Below are 22,626 nucleotides of genomic sequence, written 5' to 3'. Positions count from 1 at the left end.
AGCAGAACAAGTACAAAACTCTGATCATTTGAAAGATGGTTGTAAATTCTTGGAAAAGGTGAAAAAAAGATTGTCATTGTTAGTGATATCGTTCGATGTGGAAAGTTTGTCTGGAGTCCAAATACAGACAAACAAACTGGTGGACCCATCATGAGTTCTGATACAATTTTGAATTGACTGGTTTTACTGTTAAAATAAATCAAAACTGTTGAATTTCTTTTTACAACATGAAGCTTGATAGATATAATATAGATATAATACTTGATAGATTTTCTCTGTGCTATGACATTTTTGGTAATTTTATCTTTTTCATCCATTTCCTATTTCTTCTCTTAAGTAATAAATTAGTTCTGTTTTTGTTTTATCTAAGCAGTTTAACTCAAGGTAAAAACCAAGGGAAGACCCTCCAATTGCTGGTAGTCTGTATCAGGGCTGAAGGCCAGACAACTGGTAGCTGAAGGTTTGGTAGGAAACTAGGAGCAGGAGTAGATCATCTGGCCCCTCGAGCCTGCTCCGCCATTCTGTAAGATCATAGAAACCATAGAACCATAGGACATTACAGCACAGAAACAGGCCTTTTGGCCCTTCTTGGCTGTGCTGAACCATATTTCTGCCTAGTCCCACTGACCTGCACCTGGACCATATCCCTCCACACCCCTCTCATCCATGTACCTGTCCAAATTTTTCTTAAATGTTACAAGTGAGCCCGCTTTTACCACTTCATCTGGCAGCACATTCCACACTCTCACCACTCTCTGCGTGAAGAAGCGCCCCCCCCCCCCGCCTAATATTCCCTTTAAACTTTTCCTTCTTCATCCTTAACCCATGTCCTCTAGTTTTTTTCTCCCCTAGCCTCAGTGGAAAAAGCCTGCTTGCATTCACTCTATCTATACCCATCATAATTTTATATACCTCCATCAAATCTCCCCTCGGGAATAAAGTCCTAACCTATTCAACCTTTCTCTGTAACTCAATTTCTCAAGTCCCGGCAACATCCTTGTAAACCTTCTCTGCACTCTTTCAACCTTATTAATATCCTTCCTGTACTTAGATGACCAAAACTGCACACAATACTCTAAATTCGGCCTCACCAATGTCTTATACAACCTCGCCATAACATTCCAACTCTTATACTCAATACTTTGATTTATAAAGGCCAATGTTCCAAAAGCGCTCTTTACGACCCTATCTACCTGTGACACCACTTTTAGGGAATTATGTATCTGTATTCCCAGATCCCTCTGTTCTACAACACTCTTCAGTGTTCTACCATTTACCTTATATGTTCTACCTTGGTTTGTCCTTCCAAAGTGCAATACCTCACACTTGTCTGCATTAAACTCCATCCGCCATTTTTCAGCCCATTTTTCTAGCTGGTCCAAGTCCCTCTGCAAGCTTTGAAAACCTTCCTCAATGTCCACTACACTGCCAATCTTAGTGTCATCAGCAAATCTGCTGATCCAATTTACCACATTATCATCCAGATCATTGATACAGATAAGAAATAACAATGGACTCAGCACTGATCCCTGTGACACACCACTAGTCACAGGCCTCCACTCAGAGAAGCAATCCTCCACTACCACTCTCTGGCCTCTTCCATTGAGCCAATGTCTAATCCAATTTACTATCTCTCCATGTATACTTAGCGACTGAACCTTCCTAACTAACCTCCCATGCGGGACCTTGTCAAAGGCCTTACTGAAGTCCATGTAGACAACATTCACTGCCTTCCCTTCATCCACATTCCTGGTAACCTCCTCAAAAAACTCCAATAGATTGGTCGAACATGACCTACCATGCACAAAGCCATGTTGACTCTCCCTAATAAGTCCCTGTCCATCCAAGCATTTGTAGATCCTATCTCTTAGTACTCCTTCCAATAATTTACCTACTGCTGATGTCAAACTTACCAGCCTATAATTTCCTGGATTACTTTTTGAGCCTTTTCTAAGCAACGGAACAGCATGAGCTATCCTCCAATCATCCAGCACCTCACCCGTGGACACCGACATTTTAAATATATCTGCCAGGGCCCCTGCAATTTCAACACTAGTCTCCTTCAAGGTCCGAGGCAATACCCTGTCTGGTCCTGGGGATTTATCTACTCTGATTTGCCTCAAGACAGCAAGCACCTCCTTCCCTTTAATCTATATAGGTTTCATGACCTCCCTACTTGTTTGGCTTATTACCATAGACTCCATGCCAGTTTCCTCAGTAAATATAGATGCAAAAAACCCATTTACTATCTCCCCCATTTCTTTTGGTTCCATACAAAGCTGACAACTCTGATCTTCAATAGGACCAATTTTATCCCTTGCTATCCTTTTGCTCTTAATATACCTGTTGAAGTTCTTAGGATTAGCCTTCACCTTGACTGCCAAAGCAACCTCATGTCTTCTTTTAGCCCTCCTGATTTCCTTCTTAAGCAGTTTCTTGCACTTTTTATATTCCTCAAGCATCTTATTTGTTCCCTATTGCTTATACGTGTCATACATCTCTCCCTTCTTCTTTATCAGACTTGCAATATCCCTCAAGAACCAAGGTTACTTATTCTTATTCAGTTTGCCTTTAATCCTGACAGACACATTCAAACTCTGCACTCTCAAAATTTCTCCTTTGAAGGCCTCCCACTTACCAATCACATACTTGCCAGAGAACAGCCTATCCCAATCTATGCTTTTTAGATCCTTTCTCATTTCTTCAAATTTGGCCTGTTTCCAGTTTAGAACCTCAACCCGAGGACCAGACCCATGATCAAGTTGAAACTGATGACGTTATGATCACTGGAACCAAAGTATTCCCCTACACAAACTTCCGTCACTTGTCCTAATTGTCATGGCTGATCTTTTCATGGACTCAGCTCCACTTACCCGCCTGCTCACTATGACCCTTAATTCTTTTACTGTCCAAAAATTTATCTATCCTTGCCTTAAAAACATTAAATGAGGTAGCCTCAAATGCTTCACTGGGCAGGGAATTCCACAGATTCACAAACCTTTGGATGAAGAAGTTCCTCCTCAACTCAATCCTAAATCTGCATCCCCTTATTTTGAGGCCATGCCCCCTAGTTCTAGTTTCACCGGCCAGTGGTAAAAACCTCCCTTCTTCCATCTGATCTAGTCCCTTCGTGATCTTATATGTTTCTGTAAGATCTCCCCTCATTCTTCTGAATTCCAATGAGTACAGTCCCAGTTTACTCAGTCTCTCCTCATAAACCAATCATCTCAACTCTGGAATCAACCTAGTGAATCTCCTCTGCATCCCCTCCACTGCCGGTATATCCTTTCTCAAGTAAGGAGACTATCTGGAGGTGGGGCGGGCTGTTAACACGCAAATAAGTGCGGCGTGCAGGAATGGGACGGCAGTAGTTATGGGAGATTTCAATCTGCATATTGATTGGTCGACCCATGTTGGACGAGGTGGGCTCGAGGAGGAGTTCTTGGAATGCTGCCGGGATAATTTCCTTGAACAGTGTGTGTTGGAGCCGACGAGGGAGCAAGCTATCTTGGATCTGGTGCTATGTAATGAGGCGGGTAGAATTAGGGACCTTGCGGTGAAGGATCCTCTTGGAGAGAGTGATCATTGTATGGTGGAGTTTCTGGTGCAGATGGAGGAGGAGAAAGTGGGTTCCCGGACACGCGTCCTTTGTTTGAATAGAGGGGAGTATGGTAGGATGAGAGAAGAATTGGCGAATGTGGACTGGGGGAATGTGTTGGAAGGTAGGTCTGCTGAGGAGCAGTGGAGGATCTTTAAGGAGATCTTTCTTGGTGCTCAGCAGAAATTTATTCCGATGGTTAAAAAGGACAGTAGGAAGAGAGGTAATAAGCCGTGGATAACGAAGGAGGTGAAGGAAAGTGTTAAATTAAAAGTGGAGGAATTTAGAGTAGCTAAGAGCAGTGGGCGAGAAGAGGATTGGGAAAGGTTTAAATGTCAACAAAGATTGACAAAGAAGTTGATAAAGGAGGGTAGGAGAAGCTATGAGGCTGGGCTAGCACTTAATATAAAAAAGGATAGCAAGAGTTTTTATAAATATATAAAAAGGAAGAGGCTGGCTAGGGTGAACGTTGGTCCTTTAGAGGATGAGAAAGGGGAGCTAGTGGTAGGGGATGGGGATATGGCGAAGGTCTTGAATAACTTTTTTGTTTCTGTCTTCACGGAGGAGGACGTGAATAATTTGCCGGGTGTTAGCGATGGAAAGGTGGTAGGAATGGAGGGTCTTAATGACATTACTGTTACTAGAGAGGTGGTGCTCGACAGACTGGAGGGGCTGATTGTGGACAAGTCCCCAGGACCGGATGGAATGCATCCGAGGGTTCTGAAAGAAATGGCGGAGGTGATAGTGGATGCCTTGGTGGTTATTTTCCAGACGTCGCTGGATTCCGGGGAAGTGCCGGAAGATTGGAAAACGGCTAATGTTACGCCGTTGTTTAAGAAGGGTGCCAGGCAAAAGGCGGGGAATTATAGGCCGGTTAGTTTAACGTCTGTGGTAGGTAAAATGTTAGAATCCATCATTAAGCAGGAAATTGCGAGGCATCTTGAAGGGAATTGCTTGATAGGGCGGACGCAACACGGTTTCATTAAAGGGAAGTCGTGTCTGACAAATTTACTGGAGTTCTATGAGGATGTGTCTAGGGCAGTGGATAGAGGAGAGCCGGTGGATGTGGTCTTTCTGGATTTTCAGAAGGCGTTTGACAAGGTACCTCACAAGAGGTTATTGCAGAAGGTCAGGGGACATGGAGTTGGGGGTAGGGTGTTAGCGTGGATAGAGGATTGGTTGTCAAATAGGAGGCAGAGAGTGGGGGTCAATGGGTGCTATTCGGATTGGCGGATGGTGACTAGTGGGGTGCCCCAGGGGTCGGTGCTGGGGCCTCAGCTATTTACCATTTATATAGATGATCTGGAGGAGGGAACCGAGTGCAGGGTGTCGAAATTTGCTGATGACACCAAGATTGGGGGAACGGCAAATTGTGCGGAGGGTGTGGAGAGTCTGCAGAAGGATCTAGATAGGCTGGGCGAATGGGCCAGGAAATGGCAAATGGAATTTAATGTTGGCAAGTGTGAGGTGGTCCACTTTGGTAGGAAGAATGGTAGGAAGGACTATTACTTACGTGGCGAAAAACTGCAGCAGGCGACGGTGCAGAGGGACCTCGGGGTCCTTGTGCATGAATCGCAAAAACCCAGCTTGCAGGTGCAGCAGGTGGTCAGGAAGGCGAATGGGATGCTGGCCTTCATAGCGAGGGGGATTGAATATAAAAGTAGGGAGGTCTTGCTGCAGCTGTATAGGGCATTGGTGAGGCCGCAGCTGGAGTACTGTGTGCAGTTTTGGGCGCCGCACCTGCGCAAGGATATTTTGGCCCTGGAGGGAGTGCAGAGGAGGTTTACTAGGCTGATACCGGAGTTGAGGGGATTGAGCTATGAGGAGAGGCTGAATAAACTAGGCTTGTACTCGTTAGAGTTTAGAAGAATGAGGGGAGATCTCATTGAGACGTATAAGATGATGAATGGGATGGATAGGATAGAGGTGGAGAGACTCTTCCCGCTCAAAAAAGACAGTAGGACTAGGGGGCACAGCCTCAAGATAAAGGGGAGGCGGTTTAGAACGGAGTTGAGGAGGAACTTCTTCACTCAAAGGGTGGTGAATCTCTGGAATTCTCTGCCCGTTGAAGTGGTGGAGGCTGCCTCGCTAAATATTTTTAAGAAGCGGGTTGATGGGTTTTTGATAAGAGAAGGGATTAAGGGTTATGGGGAGAGGGCGGGAAAGTGGAACTGAGCCACGACAGATCAGCCATGATCTTATTGAATGGCGGGGCAGGCTCGAAGGGCTAGATGGCCTACTCCTGCTCCTATTTCTTATGTTCTTATGTTCTTATGTTCTTAAAGCTGTACACAGTATCCCAAGTGTGGCCTCACCAGCACCTTGTATAACTGCAACATAACTTCCCTGTTGCTAAACTTCATCCCTCTGGCAATGAAGGACAAAATTCTGTTTGCCTTCTTAATTACTCACTGCACCTGCGAACCAACTTTTTGTGATTCATGCACAAGGACACCCATGTTCCTCTGCAGAGCAGCATGCTGCATTTTTTACCATTTAAATAATAGTCCATTTTGCTGTTGTTCCTACCAAAATGGATGATCTCACATTTACCAACATTGTACTCTATCTGCCAGACCCTCGCTCACTCACTTAGACTATCTATATCCATTTGCAGACTTTCAGTGTCCTCTGCACACTTTGTTTTGCCAGTCATCTTAGTGTCATCTGTGAATTTTGACACACTGCATTTGGTCCCCAACTCCAAATCATCTATGTAAATCTAAACAATTGTGGTCCCAACGCTGATGCCCTGAGGCACACCATTAGTCACTGAACGCCAATCAGAAAAACACCCATTTACCCCTACTCATTGCTTTCTGTTAGTTAACCAAACCTCTATCCATGCTAATACATTACTTGTAACACCGTGCACCTTTATATTTTGCAGCAGCCTTTAGTGCAGCACCTTATCAAATGCTTTCTGGAAATCCAGATACACCACATCCACAGGTTCTCCATTGTACACCGCACATGTAATGTTCTCAAAAAATTCCACCAAATTAGTCAAACATGCCCTGCCCTTGTGCATCGGTGGTCCAGTAGATGGTACAAAAAAGCCAAGTCCTTCCCTCTACTCAAAAATAACTCAGCGCCTGATGTCAGGAAGCATGTGTTGCTTTCCCTTTGCATTTTTTTTTCCTATTTTAGATTTAGAGTAAAACTAATTTCCATTGTAAAACAAAGGAAATCCATCTCACTGCTTCTTTAACATGCCTAATTTCTTTAAATGTAAGTTATAACTAGTGTAGTTCAAATGTCAGCTAGTTAGGGAACTGGAGTGGCTCAGTGGATAGTTATCCTGCCTGCTTTCAAGTCTCAGCCCAGGACTTGCTGACTCTGAAAGAACCCAGTCGCTGGAGCAGGCAAGCTAGTGTGCATCGGTGCCAATCCCCAGCCTGAATAGATGGGGGAATGGTTTTGGGCAGGAAGGACATCTGACTGTAAAGCCACATGCCAAATCCATTAAAAGAAATGATTGATTAAGAAGTTGATCAAGTAACATTGTGGCCTGGCAGGGGGGAAATTATGATCATACAGGTGGTTCACGCAGGCTAGGGTAGATTCAATGATCAGAGTACCATTGAGGTTCGATCGAGGCATCGTCTGAAGCAATTTTTCAAAGCCATCTTGGTCTTTTGGCTAAGATCAAGCATTAGTCCAAGCCCAGGATGGGGTGCAATGCCTCATCTTGTCAGCTTAGATCTTGTTTGTCCCTCTCTTGGGGACCATGAATTGGAAATCAATTTGAATTTGGTTTTATGGATGGAATAAAAATAAAATCAAGCAGCATTGTGGCAATACCATGTCACATGGGAAACACTGTCTTTGAATTAATTTGTGAATGTGATTCCAAAGGATTCAATCCCTTGATGCTTTACCATCTTACCTTCTTGATGTTTCTTTGGTTTCAGCTGGGACAAATTTTAAGGAGTCCATTTATGAAGTTTGTAGCACACGCAGTTTCATTCACCATCTTTCTAGGACTACTGGTGCTAAATGCATCAGACAGATTTGAGGGTGTAAAGACTTTGCCCAATGAAACAGTCACAGATAATCCAAGACAGATCTTCAGAGTGAAAACGTCAAAATTTACATGGACCGAATTATTGATAATGAAATGGATACTGGGTAAGGACCTGTACTTATTTATATACGAAAAATACAAATTGCCATGATTAAAATATTTCCCGTCAGCTTTTACATTTAATTTCCCTTGTGTGCACACATTGTTAATATGTATATTCTACAAGTGACAGGTGCATTCATTTATTCAGACATGTATTAGCATTGTAATAAAACTGTGCAAGATATACGGAATCTGAAATGACACAAAATATTAAATAGAAATATAAGAACACTGTATAAGCCAGTAAAGTTGCATTGACCTGTCACATGACATTTTATGGATTCAGGTCTTATGTCATGCTGCCTAAGTTTCACAGTCACCCACTCAGGGCAGCCAGTGCAAAATGGCAACAAAGTTAAGGTCATGCTAAATGTACTTTGTTGAATTATATAACATGACAAATACCTGAATGCAAGTTTAGAGCTGTAATCTGGTTTTGCCATTTAAGTGACGTTCGTAGTAGGCTGCTCAGCCTTTACACTAATGATTACTCGTATCATTCAGGTTCCTTGATTGAATTAGAGTCAGTGCTGTGAACATGCTGCTTTATAACAGATGGTCAAGGTTGATAGTTTATCTTCTATTATTCCAGTGCCAAATCACATTGATTAAACCCAGAAATTGATCTTTTTAATAACAAGTCTGTCCCTGTCCCTGTCCAAATAACCTTTGGTGTTATTATTGAGGTTTTAAACTCCACCAGCAAGAAGTTGAATGGTTTAAATTATGCTCAAAGGTGACCTGATGGTACCATGTTCTCTTCAGGCCTATTGTAATCAAGTGTTATTTTTCTTTTGACGCACAGTACTGGGAGGAATGGTTAGTTCATGTGGATTGTCCATGACGCTAACAAATAATTTTCTTTTCAACATGTTTTGATAATATTTAAACCAGCTATATTATTTCAGTTTAAAGAGACTGACAGGATCGGAAAGCCAGCACCTGAGTTCATCATAGGCCAGTCAGCGGATGAGGTTCCCTGCCAGTGTGGCATACTTAAAAAGCTATCCCTTAGATGCCATTGGCCTGTTATCATCATTGTGTGTCTTAGATGAATTGTGTGCAGTCTGAATTTATAGATACAGCTGGAGGCAAGGCTGTGTTCAACATTGAATATCACACTAACCACATACACAAAGCTCTACATAGAAGTATTCTATTCTATTCTATTGTCATGTGATCTCATACCATTGATGACATAGACTATGGATGGAATATCCGACTGGATCTTCTGGTCCCAGATCTTCTGGTCCCGCCAATGGCGCATCCCTGCCACGTGTTTCTCAGAGGCGAGGGGTGCATTCAACAGGAAACCAGAAGATCCCTCCACCGGCCAATGGCAAGCCGCCTCTGCCACCATGAAGCACACATCGGGTTGCGTGAAAAGTCCCACCCACTACATTTACTTATTTAATATTAACTCTTTATACTATAATTGAGTTAGCCTGACTGTGTGTGTTCACCCAGGTATGTGAAAGAAATCTCAACATTTTTTTACTGTAACTTCCACATCATTCTTCATTTATTCCTTTTTTTCCTGCCTGGCACTTAGGTTTTCATGAGCCTTTGTGCTAATGGATGCATTTTCCACTTCATGAAGAAAGTGCCCAGGGCCACATTTGCCATGAGAATAGGGACCAGTTGCTGGCCTGATCTTGGGAAGCAAGTATCAGGATGTGTCCTTGAAAATTGTTGGAATCATCCAACTGGAAGTTGGGAAACTCTGTGGACGTTTTACATGGTGACTGGGAACTAACTCCAGGCTTCCTGACCCCATTCCTGCTTCCCAATTCTTGCCAGTGCAGGTTAAGGGTGCGGGCTGGTGCAGGTCAGGAACCTTCCCTCTATACTCCCTATCTGGCTGAGCCATTGCAGCGATAGGCATATCCTAACCCTCTGCAATTTTCATAGAGTCAGCCCAAAGGACACGTGGTTCACAGCACCTTAGAGATGTGGTGGACATAGACTGAAATGAAAGAAACTTTTGAAAGGTAAGTTCAAAGGATCTTATTGATGCTGCCCCACATGACAAGAAATCTCCCTACAGCCATCCCCTTGCAGCCAACCACCTGCCTCTGTTTATTCAAAGCAAACTATGTATAGAGGATAACAACAAAGACTTCCTGACTGTTCACCTCCCGAGGGTCAGCTGCCCTTCTCCAACTGCCCCCCTCCAACCGCACTCTCCAACCGCCGCTCTCCAACCACCGCTCTCTAATCACTGCAGCGCGGGTTTGGACTCACGTTCAATTACCACTCCACACTCTCAGGCCCGCACTTAATCGCCATTCCGCCCTCTCAAGCTCACGCTCAACCATTGCCCATCACATCTCCTCAATGGGAGTTTCACTGCCTGTGTTTGATTGACAGCTTTATGAGAATGAAGGAGGGGAAATATATTTCAAAATTGTTGAATGTTTTCTCTTCCTCCTATGCGTTTCAAAGACTGTCCAGTATTATTATATGATTCACTGGTTGAGTACTGAGTGCATACTGGGTGACTGGACATGGAAAGGCCATGGGGGGATATGGGGGGGTGCGAGGGACATATGAGATGTGAAAGTCCATGGGGAGCAGGTGGGTGAGAGGCATAGGGGATATGGAAGTGCAAGGGGGGTGGCACAGGGATGAGGGATAGAAGGCTTAACGACTATAATTACAATTTGACTGTCATCTCAGTGAGTGGAAGAGTGCCTTTTAACTTTCTATCCCAGCCTTTACATTAACAGGATTATTTAATATTTTAGACATGGTGGAATTTTTGTTCTTATACAAAAGTGACATCTTTGAGGGCCTGATTGGCATTGTTACTATGCATTAATAGATAGCATAAGTAATCCTATGTCCATGACAAGCTAAAGTCAGTTATTAAAAATTCATACTTTATAGCATATTATAATATATCATGCATATCACAGTAATTCATTGCTTAGAATATGCTGACATTACTAAATTCTAATGTTGGAATTGAAGTTACCTAACAGCATTCAATAAGATTTATTGTTGCAATATTCTTACCCTTACTTTAAATTATGTCAAACTGCCTTTCTTAAGTTTAGCTTGTTTGATGAATTATAGTTTAAACCATAACTGCAGAGAGAATGGGGATGAATGGACAGGATAGTGATGGGGGCCCTTAATGTGCAGAGTTCAGTCTTACTACCCTCCTTCATGCTATATTTGCACTGACCGCTATTCTATCAATGCAGCTGGGTGGTTGAGATGCCCACCACTAATCAATTATACACATTTTGCAAATTAGCGCCTGCTTTTAGTCAATTAGACCTGACCTGGACCTGGGTGGGAATCATAGAATCCCTACAGTGCAGAAGGAGGCCATTCAGCCCATCGAGTATCCACCAACAAAGCATCTTACCCAAGCCCACCTCCCTACCCAATTCGCTTAATCCCATGCATTTACCCAACTAATCCCCTTAGCCTACACATTCTAGAACATTTAGGGGCAATTTAGCATGCCACATTTTTAGACTGTTGGGAAAAACCAGAGTATCCGGAGGAAACCTACCCAGACATGGGGGTAAGTGTGCAAATTCCACACAGACAGTCACTAAGGCTGAAATCGAACCTGGGTCCATGGAGCTGTGAACAGGTAGTGCTGACTACTGTGCCACCGTGTTGCCATAGCTTTCCTGCTCAGCTGAAAGGGGCCAGCAGCTGACAAGTGGATCGGGAGGTGCTCCAAGGTAAGTATAAACCTTTCTTTTGTCGGGTGGCAGACGGAGCCGGAGTGATCCTGTGAGACCCATGAGGTAAGCTGTAACTTCCCAATGTCCAGGACTCCTCTGTTTGATCTCATGAGATCCCATTGAACGCCTCCCCCCCACCTTCTGATAAAACACCTGTTGCCTGGTACTACTTCCATTCTTGCATCAGTTTTTCACTAATAAGGCCGAAATTTTCCAGCCATTCACGGTCCGCCATCGCTGCAGCGAGGACGGAGAACTTGGCGCTCAGCCAAATCTTCGTTCACTGCAGCAGGACTGGAAAATCTGGCCGCTGTGAATGGCCATAAGATTCCATCCACAGCATCCCCTCAGTGCAGCAGCAGAGTTATTTGATGATTTAGCAAATGTTACCACTTTTAGCTTGATACCAGCTTCGTACTTCATTCACTTTGTTGGACTCATTTCTCTCTGCCATTTGGCACATGGAGTCTGCCCTGTGTCAGTGTGTTTAAACACCCAGGCATCTTCGCAACACAACCAGTATAACCTGCTTGATCCTTTGTGCCCAGTTATAATGGCCCCAGTAATTAACACATGCATAATGTGGGGTGAAAAATTGAGGCTGACTACCAATGGGAGTACAGCTTGTAATGACTGAAAAGGGGGAGCCGACTTATGTGCTGAGTAAATGCAAAGTAGTCAGAAACGTTGAGTCATGTTATGGACGTGTCATGGCCTTGTATGTTGCAATCTGTGGTACTTAGCTTTTGTCAGAGTCTCCTAATAAAGAGAAATTTCTTGCTCGCAGGTATGATATGGACAGAATGCAAAGAAATATGGGCAGAAGGGCCCAAAGAATATGTCATGCATCTGTGGAACATTCTAGATTTCGGGATGTTGTCAATCTTTGTTGCCTCATTCACTGCAAGGTTTATGGCTTTCCTAAAAGCTTCTGAAGCGCAACTGTATGTAGATATGTACGTGAAGACCAGCGATCTCTCCAAGGCATCCCTGCCTCCAGAGGTTGCATACTTCACTTATGGTGAGTTGAGCTTCTGGTTTCTTTTACTTGCTGCAGTCCATTGGCAGGAAGTATTAAATGTTCCACTTCAAATTCTTTGATTTGTCTGAAAACTCACAATTATATAAAATAATTTATTCCCATGATTCAACGATAATTCATTTCCATATGAAACAGCCGAGTATCACTTATCTCCCACCTCCAGTGATCTGCAGACCATACAAGCTTATAGAGTGCCACCTTGTGGTATAAACCATTCTTGTGCTGACACATTAAACTAAAACTCTGCTCCACCAACATTAAAGAGTCCATAACACTGTTCAAAGAAGAATAGGGATTTCTTCTGGTGGCCGAACCCACATTCTCTGTAAACCATTACCAACACAAACACAGTGTCTAACCATCTCACAAGAGCAACGGTAGAGCGGATGCAAGAAATCTGAAGTGAAACCAGAACGTCTTGCAAATAGTCAGGTCTGGCAGCACCTGTGAAGACCAGAAAAAGAGCTAGCGTTTCTCATTTTGTAATAAGAGATGAGAGAGTCATTGACCTTAAACGCTAACTCCATCTGGTTGGTCGTTCATTTGCTAAGCTTTAGTGTGTACAAACTGGCTGCTGCATTTACCTACTGTACTAAGAGCAGCAGGTTGAGAATAAACAACACATATACTCGATGAGCCTTGTAGAAATAGCAATGGATGGAATAGAACAAGACATAAGACATAAAAGCATCAAGCTCAATGCTTTTTCAACAAATGCAAAGTAGCAATCAACCATGTCAGTAGAATGCTTAGCCTGGGATGTGCCAGGGAAAATCGTCATGCTATACTGCCTAATGGTCAGAATACAGTTTGAATACTATGTCTCATTCTGCTCAACAAGTAGGATGGCACGGTGGCACTGTGGTTAGCACTGCTGCCTCATAGCGCCGGGGATCTGAGTTCAATTCCGGCCTTGGATGACTGTGTGGAGTTTGTACATTCTTCCCATATCTGTGTGGGTTTCCTCCAGGTGCTCCTGTTTCCTCCCACTGTCCAAAGGTGTGCGGGATAGGTGGATTGGCCACGCTAAATTGTCCCTTAGTTTCCCGAGATGTTTGGTTAGGGGGATCTGCTGATTAAATACATGGGGCTACAAGGATAGAGCCTGCGTGGGATGTTCTGTTGGAAAGTCAGTGTAGACTTGATAGGCTCAATGGCCTCCTTCTGCACTGTAGCGATGATTCTAAGAAACAAGAGGGACATTCAGGCGCTGGAGGCTATGCACAGCAAAGTCATGAAGCTGATCCCAAATGTCAGGGTCTGAATTATGAGAAAATATTTACAAGATGTAGGCTCTTCAAACCAGAAGACAGCATCCAGGAGGTGATTTTGGGCCCCTACTTCATTCATGCAATACTATTTTTAAATTCAAAAGCTCAAATTGGGCAGCGGTGATCTCAGTGCCAAGTTAGTGGTGCTGAGTACCTCCAGGAGATGGGAGCCACCTGCCTGACACCAGCAGCAAAAGCAAGCAGCAAGAATGCTACCATATCGGGGGCTAATGCTGCCACAGCAGGCAGTTCATCAGAAGATGAGGAGCTGGATGTGGAGGAAAGTGGCCAGACAAACAGAGAAAAGGTGCAGTCCTACACCCTGCCTCTAGTTGGCCCATCAAAATTTAATCTTACATAAAGTCAAATCAACTTTCCCACATCCCCACAATGAACCCAACAGCAAGGCACTAACATGCACCAAACTGTTCATATTCATTGAATTAAGGATTAAAAATCACACCCTGCACCATATAATAAGCTCCTTAAGCAGCTGCTGAGCCATTATTTGGTAGCAAGCAGGTTTCCCATTCCCATTCCCCCTTTGAAAATTCCAAACCATCTCCAAGGTGTCGGGATCTTCAACCTCATGAGCCATGATTTTGAAATCGCATCTGCACCGGGTCCAAATCTGTGCTCATTTAAAACTGCAGCCTGTCACATCAGTTTAAAGAATAATTTCTGGTACAGAATTGGTATACAAAGAATGTTACTTTCAATCAAATTGTGGCAATAGGACATATTCAAACTATTAAAAGATAACCTTAGTGTTACACTCCAGAAAACCAGCTGGTGAAGGATGGAACCAGATCGAATATTCACACCCTTTTATAAATATTTATTTATCAAGTTACACATTATAAGCATGTACCTCCAAACAACCACAGTTCAGTTTGTGTATCATTCGATCAAGTTATGGCCCATTTTAACACAAGGTTATCCACCGACCCATTATGATTGCTCTAAGTGACATTTCATAAAATCTTGTTGCTAATATTCTTTCAAATGTATTCAAATAATGGTCAACAGCACAATTTCCTGTAACATAACAGCAGTACACGTAACAGCTGAAAAAAAGACTATCCTCCAGTCAGTAAATTTGATTTTCCAGCACATGGGATATACTTCATAAATCAAGCAAATCTCTTTCATGATTAAATATCAAGATGTTAATAATAGTTCAATATATATTTACTGAAAAGAAATGGATTCAGAAACAGCTTTACCATGCTGCTGATCTTTTCCACGTTAATAATGAAAGTGGAAGACACTTTGGTCAGTTGCATAACTTTGTCTAACCTGTACATCTGTTTCTTTGTCAGCTCCGGAGTTTATTTCTCAGGAGATATGTATTTTCTCCCTCACTTTCTCCCAGCTAGGAACAAGTGGCTTCCATCTGATCCACAAATCATTTCAGAAGGACTTTATGCAATCGCTGTTGTGTTAAGTTTCTCCCGAATTGCTTACATTCTACCAGCAAATGAAAGCTTTGGTCCTCTGCAGATCTCCCTTGGAAGGACGGTGAAAGACATCTTCAAGTTCATGGTCATATTCATTATGGTATTTGTTGCGTTCATGATTGGAATGTTCAATCTTTATTCCTACTATCTGGGAGCAAAGTATAATCCGGCCTTCACAACGTAAGTAAACACAGAGTTCTGACTTTTATAATATCAATATTCATATTTTATACAGTAGGAATTGATTTGATTGCATGATATGATAAACACTTGCATAAGCATTTTTAGCTATTTTCAATGCAAATCTGTTCCACTAAAAATGTGGCAAATATTTCAATAATGGAAATTAAATTCTAGTTAATCTAATTCAGACATTGTTGTTTATTAGTCAATGGTATTCATTAAACCACATATTATTGTACGAATTATTGTTGTGGGCATCAGCAAGTGTAATGAAAAGATCTCTAGATACAGCCAAAGTTTCTAACTGCTGACTGATCCCAGTTCTGTAAACTAGGGAAAATTATGTCCCTCTTCTCCAAATCTAAAAATAATTACTATGTTAGTAAAGTACTAACACTACCTTAAAAACAAAACGTTACAAATCTCTTGCTGGACACATTATTTTACTGTTAAGAAAATTCAGTGACTATAACATCGATTAGGGGTAGGAAAATATGAAACAAGAAAAAGCCATTCAGCACCTAAACACATATTATTATTGACTATGAACACTTCATTCTGAAAAAGCATTCCACAAGGATTCCCCATGTTCCACAAGCTAAATTGAGGAACACTCTGGAATACTGATCTAACTATGCATCATCATCATGTATCATTCATCTTGTTGCCTTCTTTATTAGGTCTTTTCCATAGTTGCAGTAGCTGAGGGGCCATCAGGGTCAACACAAGACTTAAACATCTCCATCTGCAACCAATTTTTTAATCCTCATTCACATTCATAACCAGATATCCATTTAGCATTTTTTGCCGTGAGCCTATTCCATTTCATCATTATCTCTGTTAAAAATTTCTTTCAATTTGAAATTATTCTTGAGATCTCTCAATTTTATACAGTCAGATTCCCTAATTTTGTGCTCACAGTCAATGTTACATAGTCTACTTTTAGCTACATTATCATTCCTATCAACATTTACAAAATTTTAATTATCACCCTTGATCTTTGTTTTTCATTGAAAATAAATAAGCTTACATGCAACTTTCTTTAATACATAGGGCCCTATTTTACCATTTTGATTCTAAGTGCTGGGCAGATTGAAACTGGGAATGTTTCAGATCCGATTTTTAGACCCGTTCTCAGGCGCCTCCATACACAGTCTGCCTGAAAAAATATCAGCGATTCCAAATCGCGCTGTACAAGCCTGTGGGCGGGGCCTAACGTGCCCAAAACCCTGCAGCTCTGATCAACGCCTTGAACCGAGCAAGAGCAAAAAAAAATGATAGCATGTGGCTCCCCTGCCGCATCGGTCCCGGGCCAGAAAATGCCTCCCCTGGCCCCCACTGACATTGTCCACCCCCACAACATTACTGAACCCCTTATCCCCCCCCACACCATCCACCATCCAAACCAATCATGGGCCCCTGTCCGCCTTACCCCCCATTGATCTCAGGCAAAGTGATAGCGGACTTCCCTTCCCCCTCACTGATCTCAGGCAGAGTGGCTATGGACCCCCCCCCCCCACTTCCCCCTCACTGATCTCAGGCAGAGTGGCAATGGACCCCCCCCCCACTTCCCCCTCACTGATCTCAGGCAGAGTGGCAATGGACCCCCCCCCCACTTCCCCCTCACTGATCTCAGGCAGAGTGGCAATGGACCCCCCCCCCACTTCCCCCTCACTGATCTCAGGCAGAGTGGCAATGGACCCCCCCCCCACTTCCCCCTCACTGATCTCAGGCAGAGTGGCAATGGACCCCCCCCCCACTTCCCCCTCACTGATCTCAGGCAGAGTGGCAATGGACCCCCCCCCCACTTCCCCCTCACTGATCTCAGGCAGAGTGGCAATGGACCCCCCCCCCACTTCCCCCTCACTGATCTCAGGCAGAGTGGCAATGGACCCCCCCCCCCCACTTCCCCCTCACTGATCTCAGGCAGAGTGGCAATGGACCCCCCCCCCTTCCCCCTCACTGATCTCAGGCAGAGTGGCAGTGGGCCCCCCCCCCACCTCCTCACTGATCTCAGGCAGAGTGGCAGTGGCCCCCCCCCCCACCTCCTCACTGATCTCAGGCAGAGTGGCAGTGGGCCCCCCCCCCCACCTCCTCACTGATCTCAGGCAGAGTGGCAGGGGACACCCCCCCTTCCCCCTCACTGATCTCAGGCACAGTGGCAGGGGACACCCCCACCCCCTCACTGATCTCAGGCAGAGTGGCAATGGACCCCCCCCCCACTTCCCCCTCACTGATCTCAGGCAGAGTGGCAGTGGACCCCCCCCACCCCCTTATTGATCTCAGGCAGAGTGGCAATGGACCCCCCCCCCTTCCCCCTCACTGATCTCAGGCAGAGTGGCAGTGGACCCCCCCTTCCCCCTCACTGATCTCAGGCAGAGTGGCAGTGGACCCCCCCCACCTCCTTATTGATCTCAGGCAGAGTGGCAATGGACCCCCCCCCCACCTCCTCACTGATCTCAGGCAGAGTGGCAATGGACCCCCCCCCCTTCCCCCTCACTGATCTCAGGCAGAGTGGCGATGGACCCCCCCCCCACCCCCTCATTGATCTCAGGCAGAGTGGCAATGGACCCCCCCCCCACCTCCTCACTGATCTCAGGCAGAGTGGCAATGGACGCCCCCCACCTCCTCACTGATCTCAGGCAGAGTGGCAATGGACCCCCCCACCCCCTCACTGATCTCAGGCAGAGTGGCAGTGGACCCCCCCCACCTCCTTATTGATCTCAGGCAGAGTGGCAATGGACGCCCCCCACCTCCTCACTGATCTCAGGCAGAGTGGCAATGGACCCCCTCCCCTTCCCCCTCACTGATCTCAGGCAGAGTGGCAATGGACCCCCCCCACCTCCTCACTGATCTCAGGCAGAGTGGCAATGGACCCCCCCCACCTCCTCACTGATCTCAGGCAGAGTGGCAATGGACCCCCCCCCTTCCCCCTCACTGATCTCAGGCAGAGTGGCAATGGACCCCCCCCTTCCCCCTCACTGATCTCAGGCAGAGTGGCAATGGACCCCCCCCCACCTCCTCACTGATCTCAGGCAGAGTGGCAGTGGGCCCCCCCCCCCACCTCCTCACTGATCTCAGGCAGAGTGGCAGTGGGCCCCCCCCCCCCCACCTCCTCACTGATCTCAGGCACAGTGGCAGGGGACACCCCCCCTTCCCCCTCACTGATCTCAGGCAGAGTGGCAGTGGACCCCCCCCCACCTCCTCACTGATCTCAGGCAGAGAGCTGTCGGATGCTTGGCACTTACCTCCTCACTAACTGGAGGGCCCCAATTGGACTTTTGTGGGGCATGTCTGTCTCACACCGATTCCGGACAGGCGAACGAGGTGGTAAAAGGGGAATTGCCAATAAGGTTGGGCATGAAGCGCATTAAGTCAATTTAAATGCATGCAAATGCAATTAAATGGCCGACATGCCCGTTTCGGGCATGCTCCCAATCGTGGCCATTTTTGGGCCTTGGTAAAGGGGGGAATCGCTTCACCAAGTCTACTCCACTCACATCCAACTTTACCAAGCTTTTGCGCCCTAAAACTGGTGCAACTTGATGGTAAAATCAGGCCTGTAGGGTCCAAGTCATGAAATCACATTTTCATTCTTGTCTTGAAATATTTCCTATTGATCACAGCATTGTCATAATATTCCAAGTGTAGGCTTACCAATGTTCTCTACAAAATCAGATAATTAACAATTAAGCCTTGAAGAATTACTCAGCTGCCGTGTAAAATATCACATTATTGAAAATGGGAAGGTGAAATACAAACGTAGCTTCCACTCTTTCCGAGCTTTAGAACAGCTGAACCATATCAGTCTGACATCAACAATATTGTTTTGCAACTTTTTGTTATATTGAAGTAAATTAGACCATTCAACTCATACCATCATCTGTAAAGCATGCAAAAATCGCTCTAGGTTCTGTGCTCAGCCAAAGATTGAATTGAATTACGTGCTATGTGTCTTCTGATTCTAAGAACAGAATGTGCTATGGTGTATATCATTTGACGAATAACAACTTTTAAGAAATATACAGTGTGCAACCACCATGGTTCCTACTTGATATTTCTTAAAATTTCACTCTTACAAGCACCAGTACTGTACTAATTTTAACAGTGCAAATTCAAATTGTTCATCTCTTTATTTGCTACAAGTTAGTAGAATTCTTCCCTGACCAAGAAACTTAATAACGATTTAAGGATGATTAAATGCAGATAGTTGGAGGCAAAGGAGTTGCTGGGTTGGGAGTGGAGGGGTGTGGGGTTTGATGGAAGAATAAGTTTAAAAAGCAGTCTAAAGGTTTGAAACAAACACAACAATTAAAAAATAATTAGGATGTTTAATTCCCTTCTTTCTGAAACTCTGCATATGCCACAAGGAATAGCGTTTAGATTGGAATACTTCGGACTGTTAACATCAGAATGGATAGTAAATACACTGGGACTGAAAATCCACAACCCTTCTATAACTACAGTAAGACTGCAACAGAAGTCCCACAAATTAGGTGGAACATCAATATACAGGATCTCAGCTTTTTGTCTGTTTTCTGAATGGCCTAAGGTTTACGGTGGCACAGTGGTTAGCATTGCTGCCTCACAGTGCCAGGGACCCAGGTTTGATTTCCGGCTTGGGTCACTGTCTTTGGGGAGTCTGCACGTTCTCCCCATGTTTGCATGGGTTTCCTCCAGTTTCCTCTCGCAGTCTGAAAGATGTGCTAGTTAGGTACATTGGCTGTGCTAAGTTCTCCCTCAGTGTGCCTGAACAGGCGCCAGAGTGAGGCGACCTGGGGATTTTCATAGTAACTTAATAAGCTTTATAATAAAAAAAAGGCTCAAGGCTTCTCTCCACTCCAAATATGTAGAAGGGCATGGGGAACTTAGCTTTGGCTTTCATGTTTCCCCCCCAGCATGATGTTGAATAGTTGGCCAGTAGGCTGAGTGAAAGCAACCATTCTGGCCTGCCAAATCATAGACGTGGGATCCATCCAAGAATCCAGATCCATTCACTCCTTGGGACTTTTGGCTGCCTTTGGAAGATTGATTGATAAGATGTACTCTTAGTTTATGTGGGCATCAGCTCAAGGTGTTAAGGGTAAAAGGGTATCCCAACCCCTGTGTCTTTTGTAGGGACAGTGCCTGAAGCCTTAGACAGCCATATCCTGTTTTGGAATGTCAGCCTGTGGGATTTCAGCTGCATTTAATACAGAAGCTTAAAGTAATTCAAATGCCCATGTAACACCTTAATAATGTTGCTGACTGCTCTATTTCAATACTGCACAGATTTTCACACATTGCCAGTTGATTAAAATAATAAAGACAATACTTTATTGTTTCATGATTCACTCACCAAAATGCTGTGCTCTGATTCTAACAAAATATCACATACGGGCTTTCTGTTCTAATTGTGCAATCCAGTTCTTATGTTAGAAAGCTGTAATATAACAATCATGCTTTCAAAGACAGAAGGTATAATTTCCTGAAAGCTGCGCAGTCTTTGAAATGATTTAAATTAATATTGAATCATCTGTTCAATGTTCTCTTCCATTCTTTTAGTGTTGAAGAGAGTTTCAAAACCTTATTCTGGTCGATATTTGGCTTGTCAGAAGTGGTATCTGTTGTTCTCAAATACGATCACAAGTTCATTGAGAACATAGGATATATTTTGTATGGAGTATACAATGTTACGATGGTGGTGGTGCTGCTTAATATGCTAATAGCCATGATCAACAGTTCATATCAAGAAATCGAGGTATGGTTTTTACAGCCTTTTCTTTAGAAGATAAAGTTATGGGAATGTTTAGAAACGAAACTCAAATGTCAGTGTGCATGTGCTTAAATTCAGTAAGAAATGTACAGTACAACAAATGGATTGCTCCCAATCATATAATGTGTAACTGAAACAAATAGCTGTTTTGAGTATTGCTGAAAAAAGACACATGTTGGTGAAGTTTTTGCTCTTGCACTTATCAAGACAATTTGCAAGATTACCAAATATAAAGGGAGCAACAATTTATACTTCATGAGAAGAGAGTACTGATTGATTGGCTGTCCCTCTTCCATGCCAGGGGTTCCTGGAAATGGAGTACACAGTACCCGCGTGTCCTATTGAGGCCTTCCTTGTGGGCACCACATGGACTGGGTGTTTTATGAGCCCCTTCAATCACATTTTGTTTTGATGTTTTAAGTTGCCTTTGAAATTCTGTTTACTTTGATGCAGTATCCCTTTAAGGAGCTGAATTTTAATGTAACTCTCAATTTGTTCTCACTTTATTGATTTGTTGAAAATGGGATTAGAATAGAAGAGATGGTGGGCTGAAGGGCCTCTTTTTGTACTGTAAAACTCTATGAATCTTTGTAGAGGCGTGGCCAAATGCTTAGACAACATGACCTGAATTTTAGACATGTCAGACCAAAGCAATTGACAGGGTTGGAAATGGATGTGAAGTCCATTCCCACCCACAATCAGTGATTATACGGTACCAGGCTAATTAATGTGCCCCAAGAAAGGCTTAGCATTGCTGGTGGCATGGCTGCAGGAAGAGGACAGGTGCTGGAACAAGTGTAACCGTGGGTGGGAAGTTTAAAAGGAGCTCCCTGAGGCTGATAAGTGCTGAGGATCAGCGTCAGAGAGGAGTTGACATTTTCAAAGGCGCAGACAGCAGTGTTGATACCCTGCGCAAGAAAGTGTGCCTGCAAGCGTGGTAATGTTTTCCAGACCTGGAGCCCATGCTAGGCAGGATGGAAATGGCTGGAAATCCTCATTTTTCCAGATGAGTGCCGATGGATTCTCCTGGAGAGTGAGAGTATACGTCCAGTGGCAAAAGGAGGCCTCCAAACTTAATTACCAAGGCATGGACAGAGGTGGCAACTCTAGTCATGATGTTTTCCAAAGGACAAATGCTGCAGCATGCTACAGTGCAGAGGGACCTGGGGGTCCTTGTGCATGAGTCGCAAAAACCCATTCTGCAGGTGCAGCAGGTGATCAAGAAGGCGAATGGGATGCTGGCCTTTATAGCGAGGGGGATAGAATATAAAAGCAGGGAGGTCTTGCTGCAACTGTACAGGGCACTGGTGAGGCCGCAGCTGGAATACTGTGTACAGTTTTGGTCGCCATACTTGCGCAAGGATATTTTGGCCTTGGAAGGAGTGCAGAGGAGGTTCACTAGGCTAATACCGGAGATGAGTGGGTTGGACTATGAGGAGAGGCTGAATAGACTGGGTCTGTACTCGTTGGAGTTTAGAAGG

General features: G+C 44.2%; 1 protein-coding gene across 2 annotated transcripts in view; it reads left to right on the top strand.

Moving 5' to 3' along the window:
* The window catches only part of LOC145351483 (short transient receptor potential channel 7), an 88,535-nt gene that overhangs the window by 54,662 nt on the left and 11,247 nt on the right, over nt 1–22,626 (top strand). For both annotated transcript variants that reach the window (XM_080201079.1, XM_080201078.1), the window contains exons 4-7: nt 7,513–7,729; nt 12,222–12,455; nt 15,123–15,387; nt 20,935–21,130. In XM_080201079.1, coding sequence (XP_080057205.1) covers nt 7,513–7,729; nt 12,222–12,455; nt 15,123–15,387; nt 20,935–21,130 — 912 coding nt within the window. The remainder of the gene's footprint in view (nt 1–7,512; nt 7,730–12,221; nt 12,456–15,122; nt 15,388–20,934; nt 21,131–22,626) is intronic.

Source organism: Carcharhinus amblyrhynchos, chromosome 13 (assembly GCF_965287045.1).
Source record: "Carcharhinus amblyrhynchos chromosome 13, sCarAmb.v2.hapA, whole genome shotgun sequence".
In the NCBI taxonomy this organism is placed as follows: domain Eukaryota; kingdom Metazoa; phylum Chordata; class Chondrichthyes; order Carcharhiniformes; family Carcharhinidae; genus Carcharhinus; species Carcharhinus amblyrhynchos.
Note: the sequence above shows the minus strand (reverse complement) of the source record. Positions and strands in the feature narration are given on the sequence as shown.